At 38.5% G+C, this 27,257-nt stretch overlaps 1 protein-coding gene across 1 annotated transcript; it reads left to right on the forward strand.

Annotated features, from left to right (window-relative positions):
- Window positions 1-1,661: 1,661 nt before the first annotated feature.
- Window positions 1,662-7,966, forward strand: LOC133990788 (sodium- and chloride-dependent GABA transporter 2-like). Its single transcript, XM_062429193.1, has 15 exons — window positions 1,662-1,676; window positions 3,330-3,438; window positions 3,545-3,679; window positions 3,815-3,955; window positions 4,184-4,256; window positions 4,340-4,472; window positions 4,627-4,761; window positions 4,867-4,970; window positions 5,085-5,209; window positions 5,528-5,640; window positions 6,343-6,480; window positions 6,635-6,737; window positions 7,144-7,244; window positions 7,442-7,612; window positions 7,844-7,966. The coding sequence occupies exons 4-15, from the start codon at window positions 3,841-3,843 to the stop codon at window positions 7,964-7,966; spliced, it is 1,434 nt and encodes a 477-aa protein (XP_062285177.1). The 5' UTR covers window positions 1,662-1,676; window positions 3,330-3,438; window positions 3,545-3,679; window positions 3,815-3,840.
- Window positions 7,967-27,257: the final 19,291 nt, after the last annotated feature.

Raw genomic sequence — 27,257 nt, forward strand, 5'->3', positions numbered from 1 at the left:
TTTCAAATTTGGCACTCTTCTCCCACAGTATAATTTTGTTATCCAGTTTTGAAAACCTTGTAAATGGTGATCTGAAAAAAAGATATGAAAAAATATTTGAAACTGAAAAAAGATGTGAAACTCTGAAAAACAGATCTGAAACTCGGAAAAATAAAGATAAACCCATAAGGAAAAGTAAATTATTTCACAAATTACATTTTCTAACAAAGCATTCTAACTTACCATCATTAAAGACGTGAGTTTATTTCTGGCAAATATGTGAGTTTATTTCTCGAGTTTTATTCACGCAAATTTGTGAGTGTTTTTCTTGCAAATTTGTGAGTTTTTTTCTCGAAAAGTCGAACTCCAGTTTGCTGTCACACCAAATGTTGGTTTTAGACACTGTCTCCACTTTTAGATAGTAGTAGACAGTAAGTCTGCTCCTTTTGGGGAAAACAGGAGGCATTCTGATAGTGTTGCTATAGCAGCCAAGGTCAGATATGTGTTTTCCTGTCACTCTGAACGGAGTAGAGGTAACTGTAGTCAGAGGTTGGATATTGTGAACCTTGTGGGATGGAGGACAAATGCCCTGAGTGGCGTCTAAGCACTGTTTTTATCTGTAGACCGGTAGACTAAACTCTGTATGCTGGGCATGGCTCAACCTGTGGCATTATCTGTGTGGTTGAAGACTATCCCCGGAGGACAGAAACTTCAGAATTGAAGGGAGCTTCAGAACATAACGTGTACTGATTATTCATTAACTTCTCCTTGATCAAATAAATAAACCTTTTCAACGCAAGACATCCTGGACTCCTGTCTACCCTCTCCACTGACGTATAGGGTGCATAATTAAAAATCATCAACACTACTGACAGATAAACTGTTGCAGATGAGAGTGGATCCACACCTGGTGTCCTGGATTACAGACTATCTCACAGGAAGACCTCAGTTTGTCAGGGACTTCACATCTGAGATTGTGATCAGCAGCAGGGTGCACCACAGGAAACTGTGCTCTCCCCTGTACTGTTCACCCTCTACACTGCTGACTTCAAGTACAACTCTGAGTCAGGCCACATGCAGAAGTTTTCTGATGATACTGCAATAGTGGGGTGTATTAGGGATGGACTGGAGGGTGAGTACAGGAGCCTGGTGGAGGACTTTGGGAAATGTTGCAGAACAAACCAAGTGCAGCTGAATGCCACCAAGACCAAGTAGATGGTTGTGGACTTCAGGAGGTCCAGCCCCCCTCTGCTACCAGTCTCCATTGAGGGGATTAATGTGGAGGTAGGCATGACCTAAAAATACCTGGGGCTGCATCTGGACAATAAACTGGACTGGTCAGCAAACACAGATGCAGTCAAGATACAGGAAAGGGCAGAGCCGGCTATTTCCTCAGGAGACTTGGGTCCTTTAACATCTGCAGCAAAGTCCTCCTGATGTTTTACCAGTCTGTCATGGCCATTGTCCTCTTCTATGCTGTGGTGTGCTGGGGATGCAGCACTAGGAAGAGGGACGCTGGGCAACTGGACAGGTTGGTTAGGAAGGCTGACATCAGTGGCGGAAAATTGGACCCTGAGCAAGCTGCTGTCAATAATGGACTGTGATTGCAACCCCCTCCACAGCACTTTAACTGGACAGAAGAGTATGTTCAGCAGCTGACTTCTGTCACTGTCATGCTCAGTGGACAGGTTGAGGAGGTCCTTTGTCCCCAGGGCCATCCAGCACTACAGCTCCACACTGTAGGAGAGGGATGACTGACTTTCCTTTTTTTCCCCTTATTTTTGGACTGACTGACTGACTGACTGTACCACCTGACTTAATATGGGCTACTGGATGCCTTAATTTCCTTTGGGATTAATAAAGTATTTATCTATCTATCTATTTCCCAACTCTTTTGGCCAATTGCTGATACAGATACTGATATATGCACATATATTTTTCCCACCTAGCTTACTAAGACAAATGCAATTACAGATTATAATATACAAGTATGATCAAGAAAGAAGTTAGGAACAACAAATTGACATAATTCACAAGTAAATCTTGCATCTAATCAACTTAATATAGCATATATGAGATATACATCCAGCAAATATCAGAGGAATGCCTGGTTTATATAATTATGATTATTCAGTTACAACAAACATTAAAGTTTCACAAAGACATACCTTCACTAAAACCATGGGGATAAAGTCAAATTTCTTTCCTATTTTCCGAGACTGCTGATAATTGAACTGCATGCTGTTTCAGAGACAGTGGGTTCAGAGATGTTAAGGAAGCATTTTTAATCTCTTAAATGTCCTCTTCTACACGAAGTGCAGTGAGAGTGTAAGGCCACTGGGGACTGGTAAAGAGTAGAAAGGAAGACACCGGACTGCATCTGTATGGTTGTGTCAGTTTAGCGAATGTTATGGCAGTGATCTGCAACATCTGAGTGAAGCCACTGCAGCAGAGTAGATATGGATAATAAGTTGCCTGACTTGCTAGCAGATATGGAAAACATTCTGCTGAGTATTTACTCGATATTTTGTAAAAATGTAACATGTTCCGTCTTGTTACCGCACACACAGGATTTAGGATGTATAGGGAGTGGATGCTCCAGTCACCAATTTCTTAATGTCAGGCTAGCAATTTGTGCAATGACTGACTTGTTTTCTTTGGTCTCTTTTCTTCTATGGCATTGGCATGAATCAATGATTATCTGGTTGTTTTAGGCCCCACCTACTTCCTTATGTACTCATTCCTCAGTAATGCAAATCAGTCCACATGTGAGAGGTGTTGTGAAGGGAGCTTCATCATTTTAAGGAATTGCAAAGAATTTGGCAAATTTTGGCAGTTAAAGGACAATACAGGTAGGCTTGTTTCAGCATTTACTACTGACCATATTCTGCTCTATATATTTGGTGTTGACAGAATGATTCAGGTGATGAGGATTTACTTGTGTGAGTTTTAAAAGCAGAGCTCTAAGGTTTGGTCTGTCACTGGAGAGTTTAATTATTCAAAAGAAAAATGCACGGGAGGGAGAGAGAAAGTTAAGGAGGAGGATTTGAAAGAGAGGGTGACATAAGGGCTTAGAAAGAATGCAAGGACAAACAGTAACATGGGTGTTGCAGGGCAGACTATGGCCCACTTGATGGATTTCTTTTATGCTGTGAAGACCTTGAATAACACGTCTCTGTTCTGAACACCTATGTAATATAAAAAAGTATTGCTTGTACTAAGAGGAACTAAAAATTACATTCACATTTCGACACAGTAGACCATTCCCAATGGAGCCAGCAGGTAATACAGAGGAGAGTCTGATGAAAGATGAGAATCTTCCACATAATCCTCACACAAAATGTGACGAGAGAGGCCAGTGGGCCAACAAGAGGGAGTTCATTTTAGCTGTGATTGGAGAAATCATCGGTCTGGGAAATGTTTGGAGATTTCCTTATCTCTGCTTCAAAAATGGAGGGGGTGAGAATGATTAAAAAAGTTTGGCAGTGAATTTGGATTAAATTGTATATTGTGTTTGTATTTTTCTCGCTATAATTTGTATTTGTCACTTAACTCTTCCCATCAGGAGTTTTCTTCGTGCCCTATGTTTTGTTTCTGTTCACCTGTGGAATTCCCATCTTCTTTCTGGAGGTGTCTTTGGGGCAATTAACTGGTCAGGGTGGAATCACATGTTGGAGGAAAATCTGTCCTTTACTTGAAGGTAAACTGCTAAATGTTTATATTGATTAATTTGCAAAAGCTAATATAAATGGTATATTGTAGTAATTGAAATGTTGCTGTACATTACTTGTGTTTGTACCTCTCATTGACGTTTGATCATACTTTTTGTCAATAGGTTTAGGCTACGGCAATCAAGTGATTATGCTTTACACTGCAATGTATTACATTGTCATCCTGGCTTGGGCCTTCCTCTATCTCTTCTCTTCCTTCCACACTGTCCTCCCCTGGGCCAGCTGCAACAACACATGGAATACAGGTACACATCTGCACTTTGTTTTTTGCACCAACATGAAGTGCCATCAATGAATGAGTGACATTACAGTCACTGGTGACAAATTGCTGTAGTGGATATTCTCGAAGAAGTACTGTAAATATAGTCGAATGATGTACTGATTTTTCTCATAAAGCTGGATATAAACATAATAGCAAATTGTAATGATTAAACCAAATTTTTAATTTGTTATTTTTACTCCTCTGCCGCCAGGGAACTGCATTGATAGTGGTCAAAATTATTCATTTCATGAAAATGCAACATCTTCAGTCAACGAGTTCTGGCAGTAAGTGTTCATACTCCAAGAAATTGTTTAAATAATGTGAGACATGAATATTCCCCTTGATATTATTATCTCTGTGTCCACAGAATTAGAATCCTGGGTTTATCTGCAGGACTGGAGACTTTAGGTGGTTTGCGCTGGGATCTGGTTGGGTGTCTTCTGCTGAGCTGGATCATCTGTTACTTCTGTATCTGGAAAGGAGTCAAAACTTCAGGAAAAGTGAGATGTGTACTCTTTTTCTGCACATGAACTTTTTTACTATGCTTTATCCAAATTTTGAAACACATTGAAACCAGAGTATAAGTATGTATATATACACAGTATATATAAAAGACCACTGTTGATGCAGTATGCTCTGATGTTCTACCTACAGGTTATTTACTTTACAGCCACTTTTCCCTATGTGATGTTGGTTATATTGCTGATCCGTGGTTTGACATTACCAGGAGCTGCAAATGGTATTCGATTTTACATCTCTCCTAATGTGACACGCCTGGCTGATCCTCAGGTTAGGTGACTGTTCCTGCTGCAACATTAGCTAGGCACTGTCAACATACATATAAATATATAAACGGAGTAATAAAGCAACTAAACCTAAACTAACTGTTTTAAGGTATGGCTGGATGCTGGGAGCCAGATATTATTCTCCTATTGTGTGTGTTCCGGCTGTTTGGTATCTTTGGGAAGTTACAACAAATACAACAACAACTGCTACAAGTAAGGAAGACAAGTACTGTTGTACAGTATCTACATTTCTGTATTTTATGCCCTTATCTGTTAATGTGATTCAGAATGCAGTAAATATTCATCCTCTTTTTTTATTTATTTCAGAGACACCTTTTTTTTGTGCTTGCTGAACAGTTTAACCAGTTTTGTTGCTGGGTTTGCAGTCTTCTCTGTTCTTGGCTTCATGTCATATGAATTGGGAGTTGACATCTCAACTGTGGCTGAATCAGGTATGGGATGGTCTATAGACAAACATTATGCTCTATATTAGCTTATTGTTGGGACTTAGCACTTGGGGGTAGCAGAAACAGGTTGTAAAGTTGCAGTCCATAAAAACAAAACATGAGCCGAAAGTACGTTCCTCAAGGTCTGTTTTATTCACCAAAAGTAATTTTAATAAGGTCACATAGAATTGTATTAACTCACTTAAGAACACAAGTTCAGCAGGTTTTACAAATCAAACTTTTATTGTGTTGCATGATTATGACCTTTAGTAGGTCTACTAATGAACCTGACACATTTTAATGTCTATTATTGAACATTTGCAGGTCCTGGCTTGGCATTCATTGCCTACCCTCGAGCAATCGCCATGATGCCTTTACCTCAACTCTGGGCTGCGTTCTTCTTCATTATGATTATCTTCCTGGGACTGGACAGTGAGGTTAAGTGTAGTGGTTTAATAATATTTTAAAACATAAGGAGACATAACCCCATAACTTCATTTTTAAAAATGTTTTTTGGAGGTGTGTGAGAGGGTGGTAGTGGTGGGGGGTTTATTCAAATGCATACGTGTGTGTATATGCATATGTATGTTTCACCTATAGTTTTTTCCCCCCTTTTTGGTAAGTTCTCATATTCATTTACTGAATTCATATTACTCCATGTTTATTGAAAACGTAAATAGAAAAAGACAATGGATTAAAAAACATTACAAACATACATCAGATGGGACTTTTTTTCTCATGAGCTCATCAGTCCAGTTGAAAATTATAACCTGATGGTAACATGAAAAGATGCTTTCAATCGGTTTCTCCATTTAGAAAACACAGATCTTTGTGCATTTGCTTTCTATATATATTAACAGTATTTAGAATTGACCTACAACATCCCACCAGTGCTTCTATCTTCTAGGCATTGTAATAAAGACATGAAAACTTAACTCACATATTGGTATCTATCCTCTCTTGGAAATAAAGCAAATACACATATTTCCTCAAGCTACTCCTGTAACTTAATTGCACTGAAGCTGCGATTGCTTGCTAACCTTCAAGTTGTCATGCTTGTAAGTCAACCTAATAATAAAATTAATGTGGCAAATATCAATTAAAGGAGAGTATGAATGAACCACTTATTTCACCCACAGTTTGTGTATCTGGAAGGTCTGGTGACATCCATATCAGATATGTATCCATCCTTCTTTTTCACTGGTCATCGACGTAAAATTCTTCTGTTGATCATCTGTGTTGTTTCCTTCATCATTGGCCTGTTTATGGTGACTGAGGTAGGACTTCATTTTTAACCTCAGCCTTGTTCTCGTTCAAATATATTTCATATTTGTTTGTTTCTGTAACATGTGTTTACTTTAATGGATGGTATTCATTCAGTTTTCCTTTTTCTTTCTTCTCTTCTGTCCCTCTCTATGTTGGGTACTGTAGGGAGGACTTTATGTATTCCTGCTGTTTGACTACTATGCTTGCAGTGGGATGCCGATAATGTTTTTTGGCATCTTGGAAGCTGTTTGTGTCGGATGGATATTTGGTGAGCAACAGAATAATTCTTCAATATATTTGTCATGTGGACTTAAAATACAGTCAAATGTTTACAGCCTTGATGAATAAGACTACTTTTTGGTCCAGTCTGGGAGAGTATTTTGATGTTTTTTCATCAAAATATTGAAATAATGTTGACAAGAAACATTTAAATTAATATTTGATCATGTGACTCACTGCTTTTTAAAAAATATGCAGCAGGCAATGAGCTACATTATCATTTTTTTTAGCACCTGAAATGGTGATGTTTTGGAGATAAATAATTTCCACAGGTTGATAACGATGTGTTTCTCATTTCCACCGCACAAATATAATAATATATAATCCTTTCACTGCAATGTAGATTAAAAAACAGTATACAGTTGATGTGACTAATATCATTTGCCGTGTCCAAGGTGCTGATCATTATTATGACAAAATAGAGGAAATGATTGGCTACCGGCCTTTGTCTTACATGAAATACTGCTGGAAGTTTGTCTCACCATCTTTTTTTGCTGTAAGTATGTGTGTATTTTATTGTTGTGTCTGTAAGTTCATATGCTCAGGAGACACAATCAATGCTGACAATAAGCTTAGAAAAAGGACAAACCATTGAAAAAATTATCATATTTGTCCATCTGTGTTTAAACATACAGACCCACAAATACATATTCTTTAACCACAATGTATTAATTTCCTCTTTTATTTTTACAGGGCATAGTGATCGTCTCTCTGGTCAAGTTCACGCCTCTGAAATACAACAACACCTACCAGTACCCCTGGTGGGGCTATGCTGCTGGGATATGTCTGGCTCTCTCTTCAGTCCTTTTGACTCCTCTGTGGATTGTCTACAGCATGGCAAGAACTCCAGGAACAATACGAGAGGTAAGTGCACCTGCTGATAAGACAATGTATGCCGATCATCACTTAGATTTACTGCCAGAGATAAAGCTATTAGCATACTTTGTTATCTCAGGTAAATCAGTTTAACCATTAACAATAAAACCCCCCACTTCTATTCTCATGTGCTCCATGTGAGCTGGATAAAATACTGTTATTGTCCAGATGAGAGTGTTATCACTTACTGCAGTGACGTCTTTGTTTATCTTTTCACAGAGGCTGAAAACTTTGTGCACTCCAGCAGCGGACCTGTGTAATCTATCACCAAAGACTCTTTCCCCTCAAGCACCTCTTTTTAATGAAGAGCTGTGTGTCTTGAACATGGATAAAAAACCCTAAAGATGCCATTTCTGAGTCACTTGTAATAGAGATACTCTATGTAGTCTTTGTGTATTTTTCATTGTTTATTTGTTGAAAGTGTGAGAAATGTGTATATTGTGTAAAAAATGTATCATTACCAAATTCAGTAAAATGTGTACCTATCTGTAGAAAGCAGTGGTATTCAAATAGTGGACAGTCACCCAAATCTGGCCCTTCAAAAAAATGATAAAAAAAATAAAATTTGGCCCTGTAATGAAAGCTTAAGCTTTCTGTTTTATCAGTTATATCAAACCTTTTACATTATTCTTCATAACAATGCAAACACAGGGCTCACATACAGTAAATCCCTATGAATTCGACCTGTTGACCTCCTATAAACCTAGAAGGTTACTGCTTATTGTGTGAGGATAGAATATCAATTACATTTGTAGTCTTGTGTATGTTTATGTTTGAGTCATTTCTTGCCAAATCAGTATCAGCCTAAGCTGCTCTCTCTGTTTGCCGTCGCTTACTAGTGGAAATGATGACATATTTAATATAAATCCACATTATGACTCACAGTACATAAACTCACTGAAGTCTCCAGCTTACACTGGACCAGTGAAGTGAGGCCATAAAAGCTAAAGGATGTTACAAATTGTTACAAATACAATAAAATAGAAATGCTGAAAACTTAACAGATGATGGTCACTGGCTCAAAAGTGGTCCATGTTTAGACTGTTGTTGCAGTTACTGCTCTTCATCTGCAGTTGTTATACCTTTTGAGCAGCTGTTTGATCAAACTGTACCTATGATCTGACTGCATACATAGGACCCACCTCTCTGAAACAGGCCATTACAGTACATACAGTACAATACTGAGTAAAGATGATTAGGGAATTTGCTATTTCTCTCTTTCCTCACAGAAGCTGAAAGTGTTATGCAACCCAGAAGACCTCATTAGTGCATCATCAAAGAAGAGTCTCAGGCCTGAGCTACAATTTGTGCTGCGATTGTGAATAAAATGAAGTTGAGGCAGCTAAGTGTAGTCAGTAGTTAAGTGAATAAACTAAGATGTCACAACACATGTGAATATAACTTTCAAAGTCAATACTGGAGCTCTTTCTCTCATTTGTTTGTGTATTCATGTAACTGTTATTATAACTACAGAAAAAGAAGAAAATAAGCATCAGAGTTGATTGAAGGGAATAAAGGGTCTTTTTTGGACCATATAAATTACTGGTTAATTAGCTTGAATATCATTTTTGTTGAAAAATCTACATTTTTGGGTTTCATAACGGATCTTAGAAATGTGCACTTGTTTGGTGGCTGTTTTAAAGAACAATGCTAATGTAACTTACATTTAGCTGCAGAGTTAGTCTGTATATCAAAACACTTGAATCAATTTTTGAGTTTTAAATAATTAGTTTTAAATGTAAAATTTTGCTTTTAAAACGAATGAAATAGGAATATGATGTCAATGCAACTAAATATGCAATTACATATATGTGTATGTTGTTACTCCTTTGTAATCTATAACTCCTCTGCTATTCCTTTTTTCATCTTGTTTTTAGAAATGGTGAATGTATTCTGTTTTTTACATAAGTGACAAGTTTATATTGGTAGTTGGGCTAGCCATTATCTGTCCAGTTAGTTAGGCACTATTTTGTATATGGAAAGTAAAACCATCATCTGGATTTGGATTGGCTGGAAATGAAGAGGACTGTGAAGAGGTTGCTCTCCTCCCTTTTCACTCGGTCCTAGTTCCTACCATTAATAGTGTTTTTTGCATTTGATCACTAATTTCAGTTTTATCTGTCATGTAACACACATAATGAAATACAGGTTTCAGTTGCGTAGTTTGTGTTTCACAGTGTTATGTTTTGGTGAATGGTTTCAGTCCAGCTCTGTTTTTTTGGGAGTTGTGTGATTGTCTGTAATTAGTGATAGTGATAATCGCTTAATTGTTTGCATTAAGCAGTAAGTCACTAGACTCTGTCAAATTGAGGTAGGAGGGATGAAACTGTAATGAATGATATTCTGTATAATTTAATGTACTCACGGCTGTTTGTGTGACCACTGGAGGAAATTATGATTGTCAGCAGTCACAGAGAAATTCTACATAAATGTTGTTCCAAAAGCTTTGAATCATTCTATAATCTATTTGCTGAATTTCCTGAGATTCACTTTTGCTTCTGTTTCATTAATATTTTTAATAAACATTTTTTGCACACACTTCTGCCTGCCAATTCACTTGAAATCCCTTTAAAACCTCTCAGTGATAAACATAATCTGCTCTTTATGTGGTGTGGCAAGGACAATGTTAAGACAGATTTGACAGGGGTCAGAGATTTTATTTTGAAAAGTAAGGGACATGCGCCCCCATCCCCATTAAACAGATGATTATTACTTTATCTGCAGTAAAGTAGTCCTGCATTACAGAATTGAACTACAAATGGACAGAAGACTCGATCACTGAACTCAGACAATACCCTGTAATAAAGACACAGCCTTCACTTTAAACAATGTGAGTGAAGGTCTCCTCTGGTGAAACAATAACCAAGTTTATGACTTAAGTTGGGGACCAACCCAAACAGACCTGACCTGGAACTGACCTCTTGACTTTGTTTTTGGGGTCGCCTACAGAACGATCATTAATGTTAGCCTATGGTAAAAACTGCTCAGTGAATGTTCTGCAGGGAGTTACACATGTGTGAGCTGGAGCCACTCTTTTCTCATTGGTCAAATGTCCTCTGATGGCATCGGCCACTTATACATACTCAAAGAAAAGTGCTGCTCCAATCAAGTCAACCCAGTAATAAGAATGAGTAAAGTAACTTGTTCACAGTCCGAACTTCAAATATGACGTGTTTATATAATTGGGATAATTTAAAATTTAAAGGCAGTTACAGTCAAGGATTATTTTAACAGATAGCGCTGAAGAAGAGGTTTTTCTACTTAAATCTCAATTTTAGATTTTTTTTTCATCACTCACAGAAGAGGTGGTATCCAACATTTTATTAAACTGATTTCAGAACGAATCGTCTGCAGCTGTGCACAGTTCTCCAACTCATCCACTAGAGGGGGATAGATGTTAGATATTAGATGATCAAGACAAACTGTCCAGTCCAGTTACATGTGAGGGGACATGACTTGTTATCTAATCTAGTGTGTTTGTGATGTGGTCTTGGTGGGTTTACATTAGTAGGTTTTTTTGGTTTGCGTTTGCATGCAAACCATGGTGTGTGAATTCATTAGATGTTATATTTTTTCTAAATATTTACAAATATTAGATGATTAAAAAAAAGAAATGTTACTGTAAAAGGTGGGGGGATACAGTATTTAACAGTGATAACATGCTCTTAGTTAAGAGAAAAAAATCAGCAGAATATCTTTCTTTGCTCTAATTCAGTAGGATCCTTAAAGACTGAAGATCTCTTTACAAATGTGCACCTGTAGCACACAGACACACTCCAGCAAATGCAGATATATTAATAGACTACTACTCAAAGCCCTCTGCCTTCACTGTACCAGAGGAATAAAGTGGTGTAAACACTGACAAGTTCCAGCAATTATTTCTATTTTTAAAATATATTTTTAGGGAAAGATTTATGAGGATCATGTCACTGCATCATTACCAGCTTCCAGGAGATTCCTGCTGTAGACCGTGTTTGCTGTACATATTCACATATGTGCAAATGCTGCATGTTGCCAACATCTGGCACATAAAATGTGTATGGCATACTGTAATTCTATTTGAGAATAAGATTTAACAGGTCATACATAATAATAATATAATACATTTTTTTAATGACATTTAGCACACAATACAGGTTACTGGCTAAAAAAAAGAAATTAACCAGGATTGCTGCATTTTGTTGTCTTCCTAGCTGCTAATCTTTATCTGCTTCATCTCCCCAAAAACTACTGAGTTGAAATGTCACCATGAAATTGAAGAGGGAAAATCACATTTTGTCAAGATCCACCTGATAAACATTAAACTGAACACAGCAAAGAGGGGAATAAAATGCAAACAAATGCCTGTGTATCTGCAGTCCAGCCTACAATTAATCAGGGTACATTTTCCAATAATGTACTTTTCTTTGCAAATTTAACATGGACCCACAGCTGGGAGAAAAATGGGACAAGGTGTGCAAGCTGAAAGCCTTAAGACAACCGTGATAAATGCACCAGGCGCTGACACCGCTATGGAAAAAGACAAAAGATACCTTTGTCTTGTCACAATAATCCTAATCTGTTTGAAGATGGGGCAACATTAGCGAGAACGAGAGCGAGCGATGGAGAAAAAGAAAAAAAAACACAGGAAAGGAAGCAGATTCCTGGTCAGCAGTGATAAATGTTGCTACATCAGAAACGGGGCTCAGTATGATGTTTCTCTCTAATGGCCTGATTGCTCAATTAATTCTGCGGCCCGTTCTTTGCTGGCCCCCTTTAATGTGGAAACAGCTATATTTTCTCCCAGATTAGTATAGATACAGGCTGACAGTCTGCACTGCTCAAGGTATTTGGGAGGTATAATTCATTCATAATGCCACAATGCGTCCCATCTATCATCTCAGGTTTTTCATCCACTAACTTGCCGCTTGCTCCCTCCTCTTATTCCAAGCTCCTGGCTCCTCTGGGGCGGGTGGTGGTGGTGGTGAAAGGGGCTAAACTGAACCTCCTGTGTGTGTGTGTGTGTGTGTGTGTGTGTGTGTGTGTGCGTGTGTGTGTGTGTGTGTGTGTGTGTGTGTGTGTTTGTATATATGTGCATATATGTGAGTGAGTAATGTGTGAGGTTGAGATGTGAAAAGTGTTAAGATAAGAAGTGTGTGTATGTGTGTGTGTGTGTGGTGAGGGGGTGTGCGGGGCAGTGGGGCATGCAAGGTTGTGAGGTCGGCAGCTTCTCTTCTACTGATGAATTAGCTGGCATATGCAAGCGATGAATTACCAGGCAACGGGAGTCAATTATCCAAAGAAAAAAAAAACATGGACCCTGTGCTTGTGGCCCCGGGGTCCCTTTTCCAATTCAGAGAGTGATTTCCCCAAAATGTAGAGGAAGAGAAGAGAAGCAGCCTCGGAGAAACGAGAGTGGGATGATGATGAGTTGGAGGGGGAAAAAAAGACAGAATGAATGAAACTACTGTATGTGTGTGTGTGTGTGTGTGTGTGTGTGTGTGTGTGTGTATGTGTGTGTCCCCTATCCCTCCTTCCTCACCTTTTCATCCATCGTTCTCTGTCTCTCGATCAAATCCAGGAGGCAAAGCGCAGTGTGAAAATGCAAGAGGCTATTATCAGGCCTTCAGAGTGCACAAACGCCACTTATGATGGATGAGTGTGGGATTTAGAAAGGCCTCCTGTCAAACTCTGGCCATTTCCCCTCCTTAACTGGCCCTCTCTCTTTTGCCTCACTTGTGTCTTGTATCAAAAACCATATCAGCCCCTGAGTAGAAATAGGCCTAAGTGGGAGACATTTGTAATATATTGAAGTGGGTGTACACACATACTCCCCTGCTGTTTTACCGTTTAATTTTCCAGCCTCTTTTTGGAGGAGAGAGGGAAAGATGGAGTGTTGCTGGCTTATGGGAACAAGAGAAGGTGTTGTGGTCACATCAAAAGACGTCCGCTGGTTGGGAGTGACACAAGAGTAATGAGATCATTAGCCGTGGTTTAAATGTTAGTGAAAGGGTTAAACATGCAGCAGTCTTGAGAGAAAGATGTTACTTTAGTGTGTCAGAGAAGAAGAGAGGGAAGTCCCGCTTCATGCCGCACTGAGGATAGAGACATCAAGAGATTTCACAGAACTGCTACATTTTTGTATGCAGAACAATACAATAACTCTTGGAATCTGTTACTATTACATCCACTGCTGGAAATCCAAATCACTGGATGAACCTTTCGAAGAGTAGCTCTTTTTATAGACCAATTTAATCATAATGGTTGGACTCACATTGTTACCGAACTGCTTTAAGACAATAAGAGAAAAGAGGATAATATAAGCTCATAGTGGGTGTGCACAGCCAAAAGTTATTAACAGTTTTAAATCTGAAACTTTAAGGCTGCCAAATGAAATTAAAATACCATTTAAAGATTCTTAAGTTATAAGAATGAATGCAGATATAGTAGAGTGAATTAAAGCTTGGAGAGCCAAGTGCGATGGAAAAGAAGGATATAAAAATAAAACAAAAGGCAGTTATGCCCTAAGGTTTAGTTGGCACCAAGAATGGCCTCTGCAGAGAGAATTATGTATTATAACACTTGAAATGAAACATTGACACACAGTGGAAAAATTAAGTTTCAGCACTGTCACTTCATTAGCAATTCAAATTAGCAAATGATTAGCAAATTTGATTCTTAAATTCAGCTACAGTAGAAAGAAATAATTTCTACTAAGTGAGTCTACAGTGCATGTTAATGTTGAATGTTTTTGTTCTGAACAGCCATGTCAGATGACCTTATGACCACCCCTCATGTTCCAAACGGGTTCATTTGAATGGATTTATGGATGTTATTTAGTCTTAAAGAGGATATCATTACAGTATTTTTTCATAGAATATACCGGAATACTGAAATTATCAGTTTTAAAGATCCCTCTAATTTTACTTGTTTTCAGTAGATTTGATCAAGTTTGTATTTGAGCTACAATCTTGAGTGTCCATACTGGTTACCCATACAGGTAACACTTGGCATCTATAAGCACTTAATAAATGGTCTATAGCAAACTAAAGCTCTATAGCAAACTGGTTTATAGCAAAATAAAGCTAGTGAAAAATAGTTATAATTAATGTAAAATGTCTTCTTAAAAAAGTTATAATTGTTATAAATGTTCTTTTATATGCTTACAACCACACTGTAGTTGTAATGCTTCATAAGGGGACTTAAAGTAAAGTGTTCCCTGTCTTTTTAGTAGATTTGTTTGCATTTGTGTGACTGTATGACTTTGAATTCTACTATTTTGACTTTGCTCACTTGTAAACTACTTTTCACATATGATCAATCACTGCACATGGTGTTAAAGTGTTACTGTAAGTTGTGCTCTGTTCTGTCAATTTATTGTGCCTAATAGTTTATTCACTGTTGTGACAATAAATACTGCAATAATTTCATCATGCATAATGTGTGTTTTTTTCCCTCTTGAAACACAAATAGGTGGATACATTTACTGTATTTTCTTAAATTCATTGAGCTACTCCTCAGTCATTCCATGTAACCCATGCAGCTGCAGATGAAACCATCTATACATGGTGTCTGTTGAAAAATAAAAACTCTTAAAAATGTATGATCATATCCTCCAAACTTGCAACAAATTGTGAACAAAGATGTACTTTATTTTATGTCATTACTTTTGAAATAAATGTTGTCATACAGCTGGCATGAATCAAACTTTTTAAGGATTGATCAACCTGCTGATGTTTCAGGAAGTCAGCCTGAGTAGCGAGTCACATGGACATTTTACATCAAAAACCTAAAAAGCTCTGTTCATAAGAAAAAAGAAGACAAAGATCCATCCAACAGGTGACAATATTTAAACTGCAGACAGGGCGACACAGCTGTAGCAACCACCGAGGACACTAAGATCATGTCTGAAATATTGTTTCAAGGAAATTTGAGAAAGTGTTCATTGTCGCATAAAGAGTTTTTAAGGCTGATTTTGATATTCTTTGGAATCAAGGTCTTACAGTGAGGTGTTAATTTAAAAATACATTAAAATAAAAGCTTTAGTTATATTAAACTTCAGCATTATTTCACCAGAATGAACTACCAAAATTCATGGCAATGTGGAGAATTGTTTGAAACTGAATTAAGACAAGTAGATGTTACAGTATGTAAGAAAATACAATGGAACAATTGAATGAATAAAATATAATGTAAAACAACTTTAATTATTCAGCTTTCTTTTGGATTGGTGTATTTGTGGATACACTGGGGGATATTTTTTGTGTGAAATCAGGATATGAGTTTGGTACAATTTTTAATATGCAGCATCTGCATCTCATATATTATACTTATACAATAAATGTCTCCTCCTCTACACACACTGATTCCAGCACAGCTTTCCAGAATACCTAGTGGTGCGTCTCTGCTACTCTGTACTGTCACACTTTTCCTGTGGGACTATCAGCCCCTTCACTCCCTCTATTACCCCCTCACACACCCTTACATCCTCCTACACACACACTCTCACACACACATCACCTCCCTCCTGCCCTGCGGCGACATGCGCTCCACAATGGAGAACAGAGTGGTTTGGGAAATGATGGCCATTTATAACTGCCTGACGCCGTATCCCACACACACACACACACACACACACACACACACACACACACACACACACACACACACACACACACACACACACACACACACACACACACACACACACACACACACACACGCAGAGTTTGTGTGTTCGCGCTTGGGTGGCGACTGAGAGATGGGAGACAAAGGGAGAGCGCACCCTTCTTCTGGCTAATGTCACAAACACATTAACACTTAACTGCATAGATGAGCACTGTGCAAAAGTGTCGCATCACATCCAAACAGTCGGACTCTAAGGTGACTCCAGCATATTTGTGTGTGTGTTTGTATGGGAGAGGATGCAGGACGGAGTGTGTATGTGTGTGTGTGTCTGTGTGTAAAATTAGTTAGTGATTTAAATTGATGACTAAAAACAAATATCACTGTTCATCTGCCATCAGTCCACTGTGCTCAGCAGTTACAGATGAATTACCCAGATTAGTGTTTGAAGAGCTTTGAAGTCTGTTTGCTTGAACTAACACTTCCATCTTCCTACTACTCACATTTGTCTTTCAATACTTGTCAGGACCCTCAATGTCAAAATGCATTCCTTATCCCCTAACTTAACTATCATAACAACATGCTTACCTCAACAGTAAAAACATTAACGCCAAAATGTCCTCACAATAAGGAAGTGTGCTCGCATAGTTTAAAACTTAGATGAGTCCTCATAAAGATAGAAATACAAGCACACACCTGCACACTGCCTTGACATAGCATTTGGGTACACCTAATAATTATAAAGTATGATCGATCATGTGATTTGAGAAGCTTCATGGTTTGTTGCGGTTCTCAGAATGGTCAAGCAGTCCGGTCTCATTGGCTAAACTTTGGTCTGAATTTGGATTTTAGTTACAACCTACAGCTGCTAATCTTCCAATGCAATAGTGTCTTTTTTCTTGGTTGTCAGCACAAAGTCAACAAAAACTCTTTTAATAACTTGCACACACTTATATGTGCGATTGGTTTGTAGAATTAAGAAGTGGAAGGCACTGAAAAATTGGAGCACATTTGGCAACTTTTTTTTGTCAAACAACAAACAACAATAAAATTATTAATTTCATTCAATTATCTATATTTATATTAGTTTAAAATACAAAATATGCAATAGCAGGTATACATATCTTTCATTACTTTATATTTGAGCAAATCTGTGTGTATATAAAGTATATCACATTTGAACTGTACAGTATTTTTTCACTTCGCTCCATTCAGTGCTTATTTTAGCTCTTCGTACTTTTTTCACACCTTTGCAATATTTGTATCATGTTTACAGAAACAGTTTCACAAGTATATAGACATTCTATGTTGTTTTCAAATTGTTTCTATATTTATGTATCTATTTTTTCACTCATTTGCTTGCACATAATAGTGCTTTTTATGTATAATTATCTTTGTTCGGCTTGTTGTCCTTGTGTATCTTTCTAAAATGTGTTGTGTGTAAGCACATTGAGAGCCAATAGAAACTGCAGTCAAATCCCTTGTATGCATAAACAATAAAACTGATTCTGATAACTTTAATATTCACACTGGCCAGAACAGATACCTAATGGACCTTGAGGTGAGACTGTTTTTTAAACTGTTTGTCCAACAGCAACAATGACATTCATCAATTCAGTTAGCTCTATAGTATAGCTAAGCCTGCATGACTTTACTTCACAGATGATTATGATTTTGTTTGTACATGGTATTAAAAAAAAAATCATTATTGATATTTAGTGGCTCGCAGTGGGTTAAAATACTTGTGGTGAGTTTCTTGTTTCCACTTATGAGCAGGATGATGACGTGAGACAGAGATGAGAGTGGATGACAGCGATCCAGTGGTTTTCATGTTGATTAGCCTGCTAGCGGATGACTTAAAAAAAAATTGGCCATATCATGGATGTTGGTTGTGTGCATACATCTATTCCTGTAAATGAATGTGTAGTTCCTGTAGTATGTATGTGTGTGTGTGTGTGTGTGTGTGTGTGTGTGTGTGTGTGTGTGTGTGTGTGTGTGTGTGTGTGTGTGTGTGTGCATGTGTGTATGTGTGTGTGTGTGTGTGTGTTTGTGTGTGTGTGTCTGTGTGTGTGTGTGTGTGTGTGTGTGTGTGTGTGTGTGTGTGTGTGTGTGTGTGTGTGTAAGGACTATATGCCTGTCACTGTGCTGGACGGGCTGTCACTTTCTTAATTGCCTGAGTGTGACCCCACCCCGCTCTGCTCACCTGGCTAATTACTGTGTCTTTCCAGTCAAGAGATTGAAATGAATTTGACTCCATTCAAGCTTCACTAGCATGAAAAGTGGGGTTACTGACATTGTCATAATACAGTACAGCGCAGCAGGTTTGTCCTTCTAGTTATATTTTACATCACTGTCTTTGATAAAAGACACATCCTGTTAAACTGATGAACTGATCTGGAATGATAAATAAAAAAAATCTAAGACATATCAGAAAGCTTTTAAACAATAAAGAGTTGTAGTGAAGCAAAACACTTGTATGGTCCTTTAAACTTTGTACTTTTAGGGAAACAACTGCAGAAAATGTGTAATTATTTCCGAATATCTCCAAAAAAAAAAAGTCACCCAAACCTTTGTTGGCTTGAGTGAAACAGGAGGAACAAAGTTCTACTGAGGGCAGATAAATGAGAAAATAAAACAAAAGAATGTGAGAAACAGAGCAGTTTGAACTGAATCAGATTGAAGAAATGATAATGAAATGCTAATGTGATGCTAATGAGCAGAGGGAGGGAGGAAGGGAGGGAAGGAGGGAGGGGGGAGAGTGTCAGGTAGGAGGTAAAGTTTGGTTAGAGAGCGAGCTGGCGAGACAGCAGGCAAATGGGCAACGCTTGGGTGAGCAGTGAGTGGGCTACACATGATGCCTCGATGAGAGAGGGAAAATTAAGCGATAGAAAGACAGAGAGATGAGAGAAGGAGAGACTTGGGGTGGAAAGGCCCTGTGGGCTAATGAATGCTGATTAATTCTCAAATTACATTTCAAAACTTTATTGTTTCTTTTTTCGCTGGTGCACATTCTCCTTCCAAACCATGTCTCTGTCTATTAAATCAGTTGTATTCTTTGCTCATTAATTTACACTTGCATGTCTTTAAAGCCCCATTAAACTCAGGTTTAATGCCATCTGAAGCAGTAGTTACTCATACCACAGCAACAACTTCCACTCAGCTGTTCTTCCTGTTTCCATTCAAGAAGATTGCGCTCCTCTGTGTCCCTTTCTTTGTCTTTCTTTGACTGAGGTTTTTTCCCTTTCTTTTGGCCAAATTAGGGGCATGGCTTGAGGTATGGTAACGCTGGTTGGTCCACCAATTTGGTTTAGACTAAAATACCTAAAAAACTTTCAGATGGATCACCACTGAATTGTGTCCAGGCATTCACGGTCCCTACAGGGTCTAAGGATTTGTCGTGCAGATAGTAAAATACTATGGGGCAAATAACTTGGGAAGCTAGAAAAAGTCAACTATACAATTTTCTATATTTGCAGAGCCAAACAGAGTGTTGGATTCTAATACAGCCTACTCAGATTTAATTTAAGCAAAGTAAAGGATTAGTTCAACATTTTGGGAAGTGTGCTTGTTTGCTTTCTTGCTGAGAATTAGATAAAATAGTGATACACTCTCCGGTCTGCATGGTAAATAGACAGCTTGACCTAGCAGCCATACAACAACAACAACAACAACAACAAACAAAAAACAGTCCTGCACAAACCCCACATGAAACAACACATTTTCATTTTTAATTTGATTGTTGTTGTGTGTTTTGTTTGAGACAAACTTTTGATGTGTCGCTAAAAATGAAATGAATGAATGATGATGATTTTTCAAATGTTTGTGTTATACCAGTGAAATTGAAGATTTGAGGCAGTTAGCATTCATAATTCAAAGAAGGACTACCAGTGTTGCAGACCAGATACTGTAAAATCCTGATCCAAATATAACAAAGTGCAACATGTTGTACGTACAAAAGCCGAATAGTGACACAATATTAAAACTACCTATAAAATAAATTTGTTCTGTGTCCATGCACACGGAGTGGACACAGAAATTGTGTCAATTTCACCAGCTTATTTCATTATTTCAAAATCTTCCTCCAAAAATTAATTTAAAACTCTTTAGTTCTATCTAATAGCGTCTTTCTTAAATCATGATACAAATAACATAAAACAAATTTCTATTTCATTGAACTCATTAAAGCCTACCTTGTTCATCAACACCATCAATAAATAAAGTTTTAGTTATAAAGTTATTTATTCATTTCTCTCTCCCTGTTTATACGTCTGTAAGAGAGACTCGACCTGGACTCGGTTAATGGTGCCACTCCGTCTTTTCTGTCACAACAGCAATCACAGCTGCTTCATCTGCTCCTGTCAATGTCTCAGAGTTAAAGACCCTCTGAAGAGACAAAGAGCAAATATCTTTTTGTATGCCTGTCAGGTTTTCCGAAGCTCTTACAGGCCAAGAGCATACACCTGCACACATATGCATCCATCAGGGTTGGGGGAGAGGGTGCAGTACTGGGAAAAAATGTGATCATCTGCATCCCCCTGATGTGGAGGTGAGAGAGAGCATCTCAATGGCAGACGAGCAAAATGGTAATATTTAAAATAGGAGACACAACTCCATTTATTTTTGAACCAAATATTAATGATCTTTCATTTGGATCTCATCACAGATGCGGCCGGAGGAAAATTGCATTCTGTGTGGCAGAAGTCTGGGAAGACATGAGATAGGATAATAGCCAATAGGTGTTTGGAGAGAGGGAGTCAGAATGAATGAGAGAGAAAGACACAGGGAAACAGAATTGACAAATTCCCATGATGGGTATGCCATGGGGTGGGGGGAGTGGGAGGGGGGGTTGAAGAACAGGAGTAGGAGTAGGAAAAAAAGGGCCAAAAGATTGGAAATTGAAATTTATGACATTGAAAATGACTATGACGGAGACAGAGCCAGGTCCCTCTTTGCTCTCCCCTCTTTGGTAGCAGTCAACCTTGCAATGAGGGCAGATCAAACAAAAATAGGCTGTTAGGGGGGTGGGTGGGTGGGTGGTGGGGTACGGGTGCTGAGCACTGTGGATGGGATGAGAGCGGGGGAATGAAGGAGGGAAAGCAGCGGTGAAGGTGGAGGGACGAGAGGAGAGGAGGGAGGGATAGAGGGATGGGAGGGTGCTGTAGACAGAAGTGAAGGAGGACATTAAAGGAGGAAATGATGATGTTGTCAGTGAGCGATGTAAATCGCAGCGGCTACATAGTCAACAGATACAGTCGGCTGGCTGTGCGGGCCAGGGCCTGTCTCAGCTGCAGTGGCACTGACAAATGGAATATTTTCAGAGGACTTAATCAGAGGAAAATGGGCTTTCATCTGCTCGCCTACCCGCTCTGCCGCTCGCACAGAAAAAATGATTGCCTGTCGCTCTTCCTCTCCCTGTCTCTTTCTCTCTCACAGTCATTGAACGTGGCCACTGAACCCTGCAGAGGTTACAAAAAGGGAATTTATCCGTTGTGTTTTACAAAAGGATGTAGGGACATTGAGAGACAAACAATCACACTCACTCTCCATAATGGACTTTGATTTGAGAATGCTGATAGGTGCTTAAATGCAAACTGAAAGAGCACATTTAAAAAGATAGATTAAAATGCCAGACACTTTTATAGACACAAACTAACTTTTTTTGCCTTGTGTGCTGGTGGTTTCAGTGCCGCAGGTGACGGGATAAATACTAATAAGTATTTCTGCACACCCTAGTAATCAGTCATTCATCAGAAGTCCAGAGGAACAGGGAGAACTTAATGTGCCTTGTGAGAAAGTACAAAGTGTGCCACACTGAGACTGTCCCGATATATCTGAAACATTCTCATCATCCACTCAATAAAACCTATTACTTGTCATAAAGGCCTCATTTCCTACAGTTGTATTTGATGTAGTACCTCGGCTGCTCCGTCCATAGGCCCACAGGAGCAGCAGATAGGCCTCCGTGGAACAGACAACAGTGACATGATCTATTTCTCCTGTGATGAATGTACCAATCTGCTGCCCTGTTGCCCTGTCCGCCTAATTTGTTATGATGTGACACCATCTAGACTCTTTTCTATGATGATGAACTTGCTGCTAGTGTGTACCAGCAGGTAAGTGGGATGAATGTGTCAGGATGCTCTATGATGCCAGTGAATCACTTTAATTTTATAGGGTCATCACTGGCAGAGTTCAGTTATAATTAGTTAAATAAAATTAAAGTGATAGTCTGAAACTTTTTTGTATGTGTGTTTTTTATCACTAAATGAAACCACAATTGTGATTTTACTCATACCCAGTTTTTGAAAGTTTTACACTTAACACTTCTCATACACATTTCTAATTTAACACTGCATAAAAGTTTAAATTAACAGGAAGGGGGAAACAGGATGATCATCTCAATGTGCCCGATCACACATCAGTGCTGCAATAACCACACTGCATAAACAGAAATCATTTTTATTGCTATGTACCCCACGTAGAGTCTGCTGTATAATATACTTTTACCATTATCAATGACCAATGATTAGAGAGAGACTGGGAGGAGATGCAAAAGTTATTCATAGAATCTTTTATCATTTAGACAAGAGGGGAAAGGTTATAATTCTGGCAATCTATGCTATAGTAACTGCCAAATGTTTGGACACACCTTCCCATTTCATTGAATGAGAAAGTGGGTCCAAACTTTTGACTGGTATTGTATATCAAAAAATAGGAGGGTAAAATGGAAATTTGGAAGGGTCCTCAATGCCAACTTAATGACGATCTCAGAAAAGGTACCATGAAGGAATATTTCTTAAACATAACCTTGAACCTAAAAAGATTTATGGAAATTTTAAACTGAAAAATGTTTTTTTTTTTTTTAAACTCTGTCTTGAACAGCACAGAAGAAGGCCAACTGCAAACAGTGAAGTAGTGCAGAGGAGTGCATCAATAGATACAACAGATATTGAGGAGCATGGCACACATGACTGCTTTTTGTTTTTTACTCCCATGTTTCTATATTGTTTATAGCTCAGTCTACAGTGGTCATTATTTTATGTTTATGTCAATATTTAACACATAACACCACTGTTATGCCAACATATCACCATAATAAAGAAAAACTAAGAGGCTTGTCCAGATAAGTAACAAGAAAAAGGAAAAAGATCTTAATGAAAGATTGTGAAAGATTTTTCTGTTTTATCTGATGAGTTTTGGGTACACTTACTTATAATATAGTATTCCATTCAATTTTGGTATTGTTTTTAAGTGCCAGAGGAAGAGAAATAAACATATTCTAAAACCAATCTGATGAAGGTTTGGGTGATGGTGAGTGTGCCATGAGAGCTGAGAAGTAAATACCCCATGCTCAGTCAAATCCCTCCATCCAGTTGACCTCATGGCAACGAGTGCCCATCTGCACTGTGGTGAAGTCAGTCAGGGCAGTGGGCCGTGACAAAGCACAGATCAGCTGGCAGGGCAACAGTGGAATTTGTCACCTTCTGCAGCAGCAGATCAATGATAATTACCCGGCTGACATGAGTACAGTTATAACTTTACAGGATCAGGAACAGAGGGAGAGGGAGATGAAGAAGGAAGGGATGAAGGGCTCCGGGCCACACTTAGCTCTGAGCTGATCGATATTGTGTGAGATATTGCTGTGACCAGCCCTGAGGCCCGGCCTTATAGCAGCTCAACAAGCCATTACTGCCTTCCTTCATGGGGCAGCTGGTTGCCTGGAAGTCCATGGCAAGGGCTTGTGTGTGCTTATGTGTGTGTGTTTTCAACAGTGCCAAAAGGAAATCCATTTGGTTTGGCAGCCCACACATCAGTATCAACCTAGTAAAATACAACAAGTAATACCCCATAAAAGAGTGTTTAACGAGCTAATTGTTCAGCTTTCAGCCCAGCTTGTTTTTGACACATGTTCACTGGGTACCACGAGACATAAAAGGTGTTATGTTATTAAAAACAGAGAGTTTAATCTGAAATAACGTGTATTAAGGAGACTGCACTGTCAGAAATGCCAAAGAAGAAGAAGAGCATCATGTGTTCAGAGTGCAGCCAAACAAACAAAGGATGAGAAGATTCATAGTATCTTGTAAAGAAGATCTTGAACAACAACCAGGCTTCCTCCTCTAAATACCTGGCACCAGCTTTTTTCTTCATTACTTCAGAAAAAGTTACAGATTGCAACTATGCTGAATGGATTCTGATGTAATGAAAATATTAAGGATTATAATTGGGGGCACTTGTAGTTAATGGAACAAGCTTAAAATACAACAGTGACATATTACCAACTCATAAAGTTTCAGCTAACACAGAGGAGCATTACAATTTACTTGAATTTGTGAATCTCACCACCTGCTTAATGTAAGTCTAGTATTTACTCTCCTTTTAGCTCTTTTTTTGGTGTCCACCAGGTCCAAAAAGAAATATTTGGCTCTTTAGCTTCTAAATGTGCCATTGTGTTTATTGTTGGTTGGGTAACAGTAGGTTTTAAGAGATTTTCATCGAAAACAGCTGGTTGCTGCTCCTAACCTGGAAAGTGTGATGAGAGCACTACACCAAAACAGGAAAATTGTGAGCTAGAAAACCAAAACAAATAACCAAAAATTTTAGTGGAGCTAAGAGAAACTGCAATAGTCAAGCGATAATGCTCTGTGGGTTTGTCACTGGGAGCGAGAACCTTTACATTAAAAGTATGATCAAACTGATACTCATTTGAAATGATCAGTTAGTGCAACTTTAAGGTTCATAACTTTAAAAATACCTTGTCAACAAAGAAACGTGAAAAGAGAAATTTGACATACACTCGCGATTATGTTTGAATAACTGTTGGTGCTTCATCTTCACAGAGCTGCAAAGTCATTCACAACATACCACCTCTACACACACACTGATATAACACTAGCTCATTATGTCTGCTGTTTGGTGGAGCTCTGTGATGTCTACTGTAGTAATAATGGTCTCATTCAGCCCCATTTTAAACTGGTGTCAAGTTAAGACAAAGATTTGAAACAAAGAAAGGAAGAGAAAAGAAAGAAAAAAAAGACAGCGAGGGGAGAGTTGAGTGTGTGGTCAGTGAAAGCCCAGGGCAAATCATCTTCATCTCCAAAACTTATCCTCTGAGATCCTCTCTCTCTCTCTCTCTCTCTCTCTCTCTCTCTCTCTCTCTCTCTCTCTCTCTCTCTCTCTCTCTCTCTCTCTCTCTCTCTCTCTCACACACACACACACACACACACACACACACACACACACACACACACACACACACACACACACACACACACACACACACACACACACACACACGGTTCATAGGTTGGCAGATGATGAGGTCTCTCTTGCAGTGTCTCATAGCCCGGATTTGTATTGTTCCGCCTGAATGTGAATCTGGGTTTTTTTGAGTGTGTTGATAGCTGCTGCTGGGAGCCTTCACTCTGTGGAGGGTGAAGAGATACTCTGATGACCTAGTTAAGCTTTCTGAAAATGTCCAGAGGAATCACAAAGTGACGTCAGGTACCTGCATAACACAGAAACTGTCTTAGCTCATAAAGTTAGCTGGTTCATGTATTTTCTGTATAACATGTTATGAAAAAGATCTTTATTGTCAACATCTTCACAAACACTTTCAAACTATTTCCAAACTTGGTACAAGAGACCAAGAGTTAGGTCTCGTCCTCCAAATAACGAACAGGTCTGAAAAAACTGTGAATCATGCAAGTTGGGACTTGCTGTGAATCAGGAAGAGAGACTAAACAACATGGAGGACAGAGTATGAGTATGGGATCTGAGCGGCAAAACAATGCTCCACTACACAATACACCAAATGATAGACATGTGAGTGGTAAAATACTGTAATATTAAATTCATTTGATTGGATCATATTTAAAAATGATTAGAAACTGTCCCATAACAGGTCACAATCACTGCAATAACCACTATAGGTCTGATCTATGGAAGATTTGCACTGTCTACCATACTTTTCATAGATTATAGAGCCACAATTATTTATTGTGTGATTAAAAAAAAGAACCATGATGGTTCCAAATTTGATGGTTGATTCATCATTTTAGTCACTTGATATTTACTGCAAATTGAAAAGTTAATGAAATGTTGTTTGTTTCATGAAATTCCACTTTGAATACTTCGGATATTGTTTGGTTGTTGGAAAGAAAAGGCATAACTTTTTATCAATGAGCACACGTTTTATTTATAATTTTATTCAGGAGCACAGATTGTTCAAACAGTTGATGCTTACTTAATAATGTAATAATTGTAACAAAGCACATTTTTTGGAGAATAATTTTGGTTTCATTTTGGCTTTTTTGAGCAATATCAGTAGAAGTTAAAATGTTAATGACGATCATATCTTTTCGGGATGACTAAGGACAGTAACTAAATTTTTAGAGATGTCTTGTATTTGTTTTTGTCTTTCAAATGTTCTATTGTTCTTACACTGAGAAAGTGGAACAGAGTTGCATTTTTGTATAATGACAATAAAGATTAATTCATAAACCTCTAAAAAAGAACAGTCCTCCACTTTAATCATGGATGACTTTCCATCCTAAACCCTCACTTTAACTACTGATGCTTTTCAATGGGCTGATCTAGCCCAACCACACATAAACACACACAAACACACACAAACACACACACCCCTCCATCCACTAATCTATAGCAGACAAATGAGGCCGGGCTAACAGAGTGGGGCAGAGAGAGAAAAGATTGACTCGGTGAGAGGGGCCTAATTAGCAGAGACTCATTAGGAGTCTTTAAGAGGCTGTGATTAGGGATGTTTGTTCACACAGCATGCTGCTGCTGCTGGGCTTAATGACTGGGACTGATCGCTAGCTAGTTTACCCTACAGCGTGACTGGGGTTTGAGGAGGGTTGAAGCATGAAAGAAGTGTGCGGCTGTGTGGCTGCGTTCCAAGAGTAATTTGTCTGCAGCTAACTGATATTAAACACAGGAAATAGAGCATCTTCAGGCTTTTTGACATACCGTACACCTGTGACAGTGCGCTAAAATGATGAATCCCACC

Source organism: Scomber scombrus, chromosome 11, assembly GCF_963691925.1.
Source record: "Scomber scombrus chromosome 11, fScoSco1.1, whole genome shotgun sequence".
Lineage (NCBI taxonomy): Eukaryota > Metazoa > Chordata > Actinopteri > Scombriformes > Scombridae > Scomber > Scomber scombrus.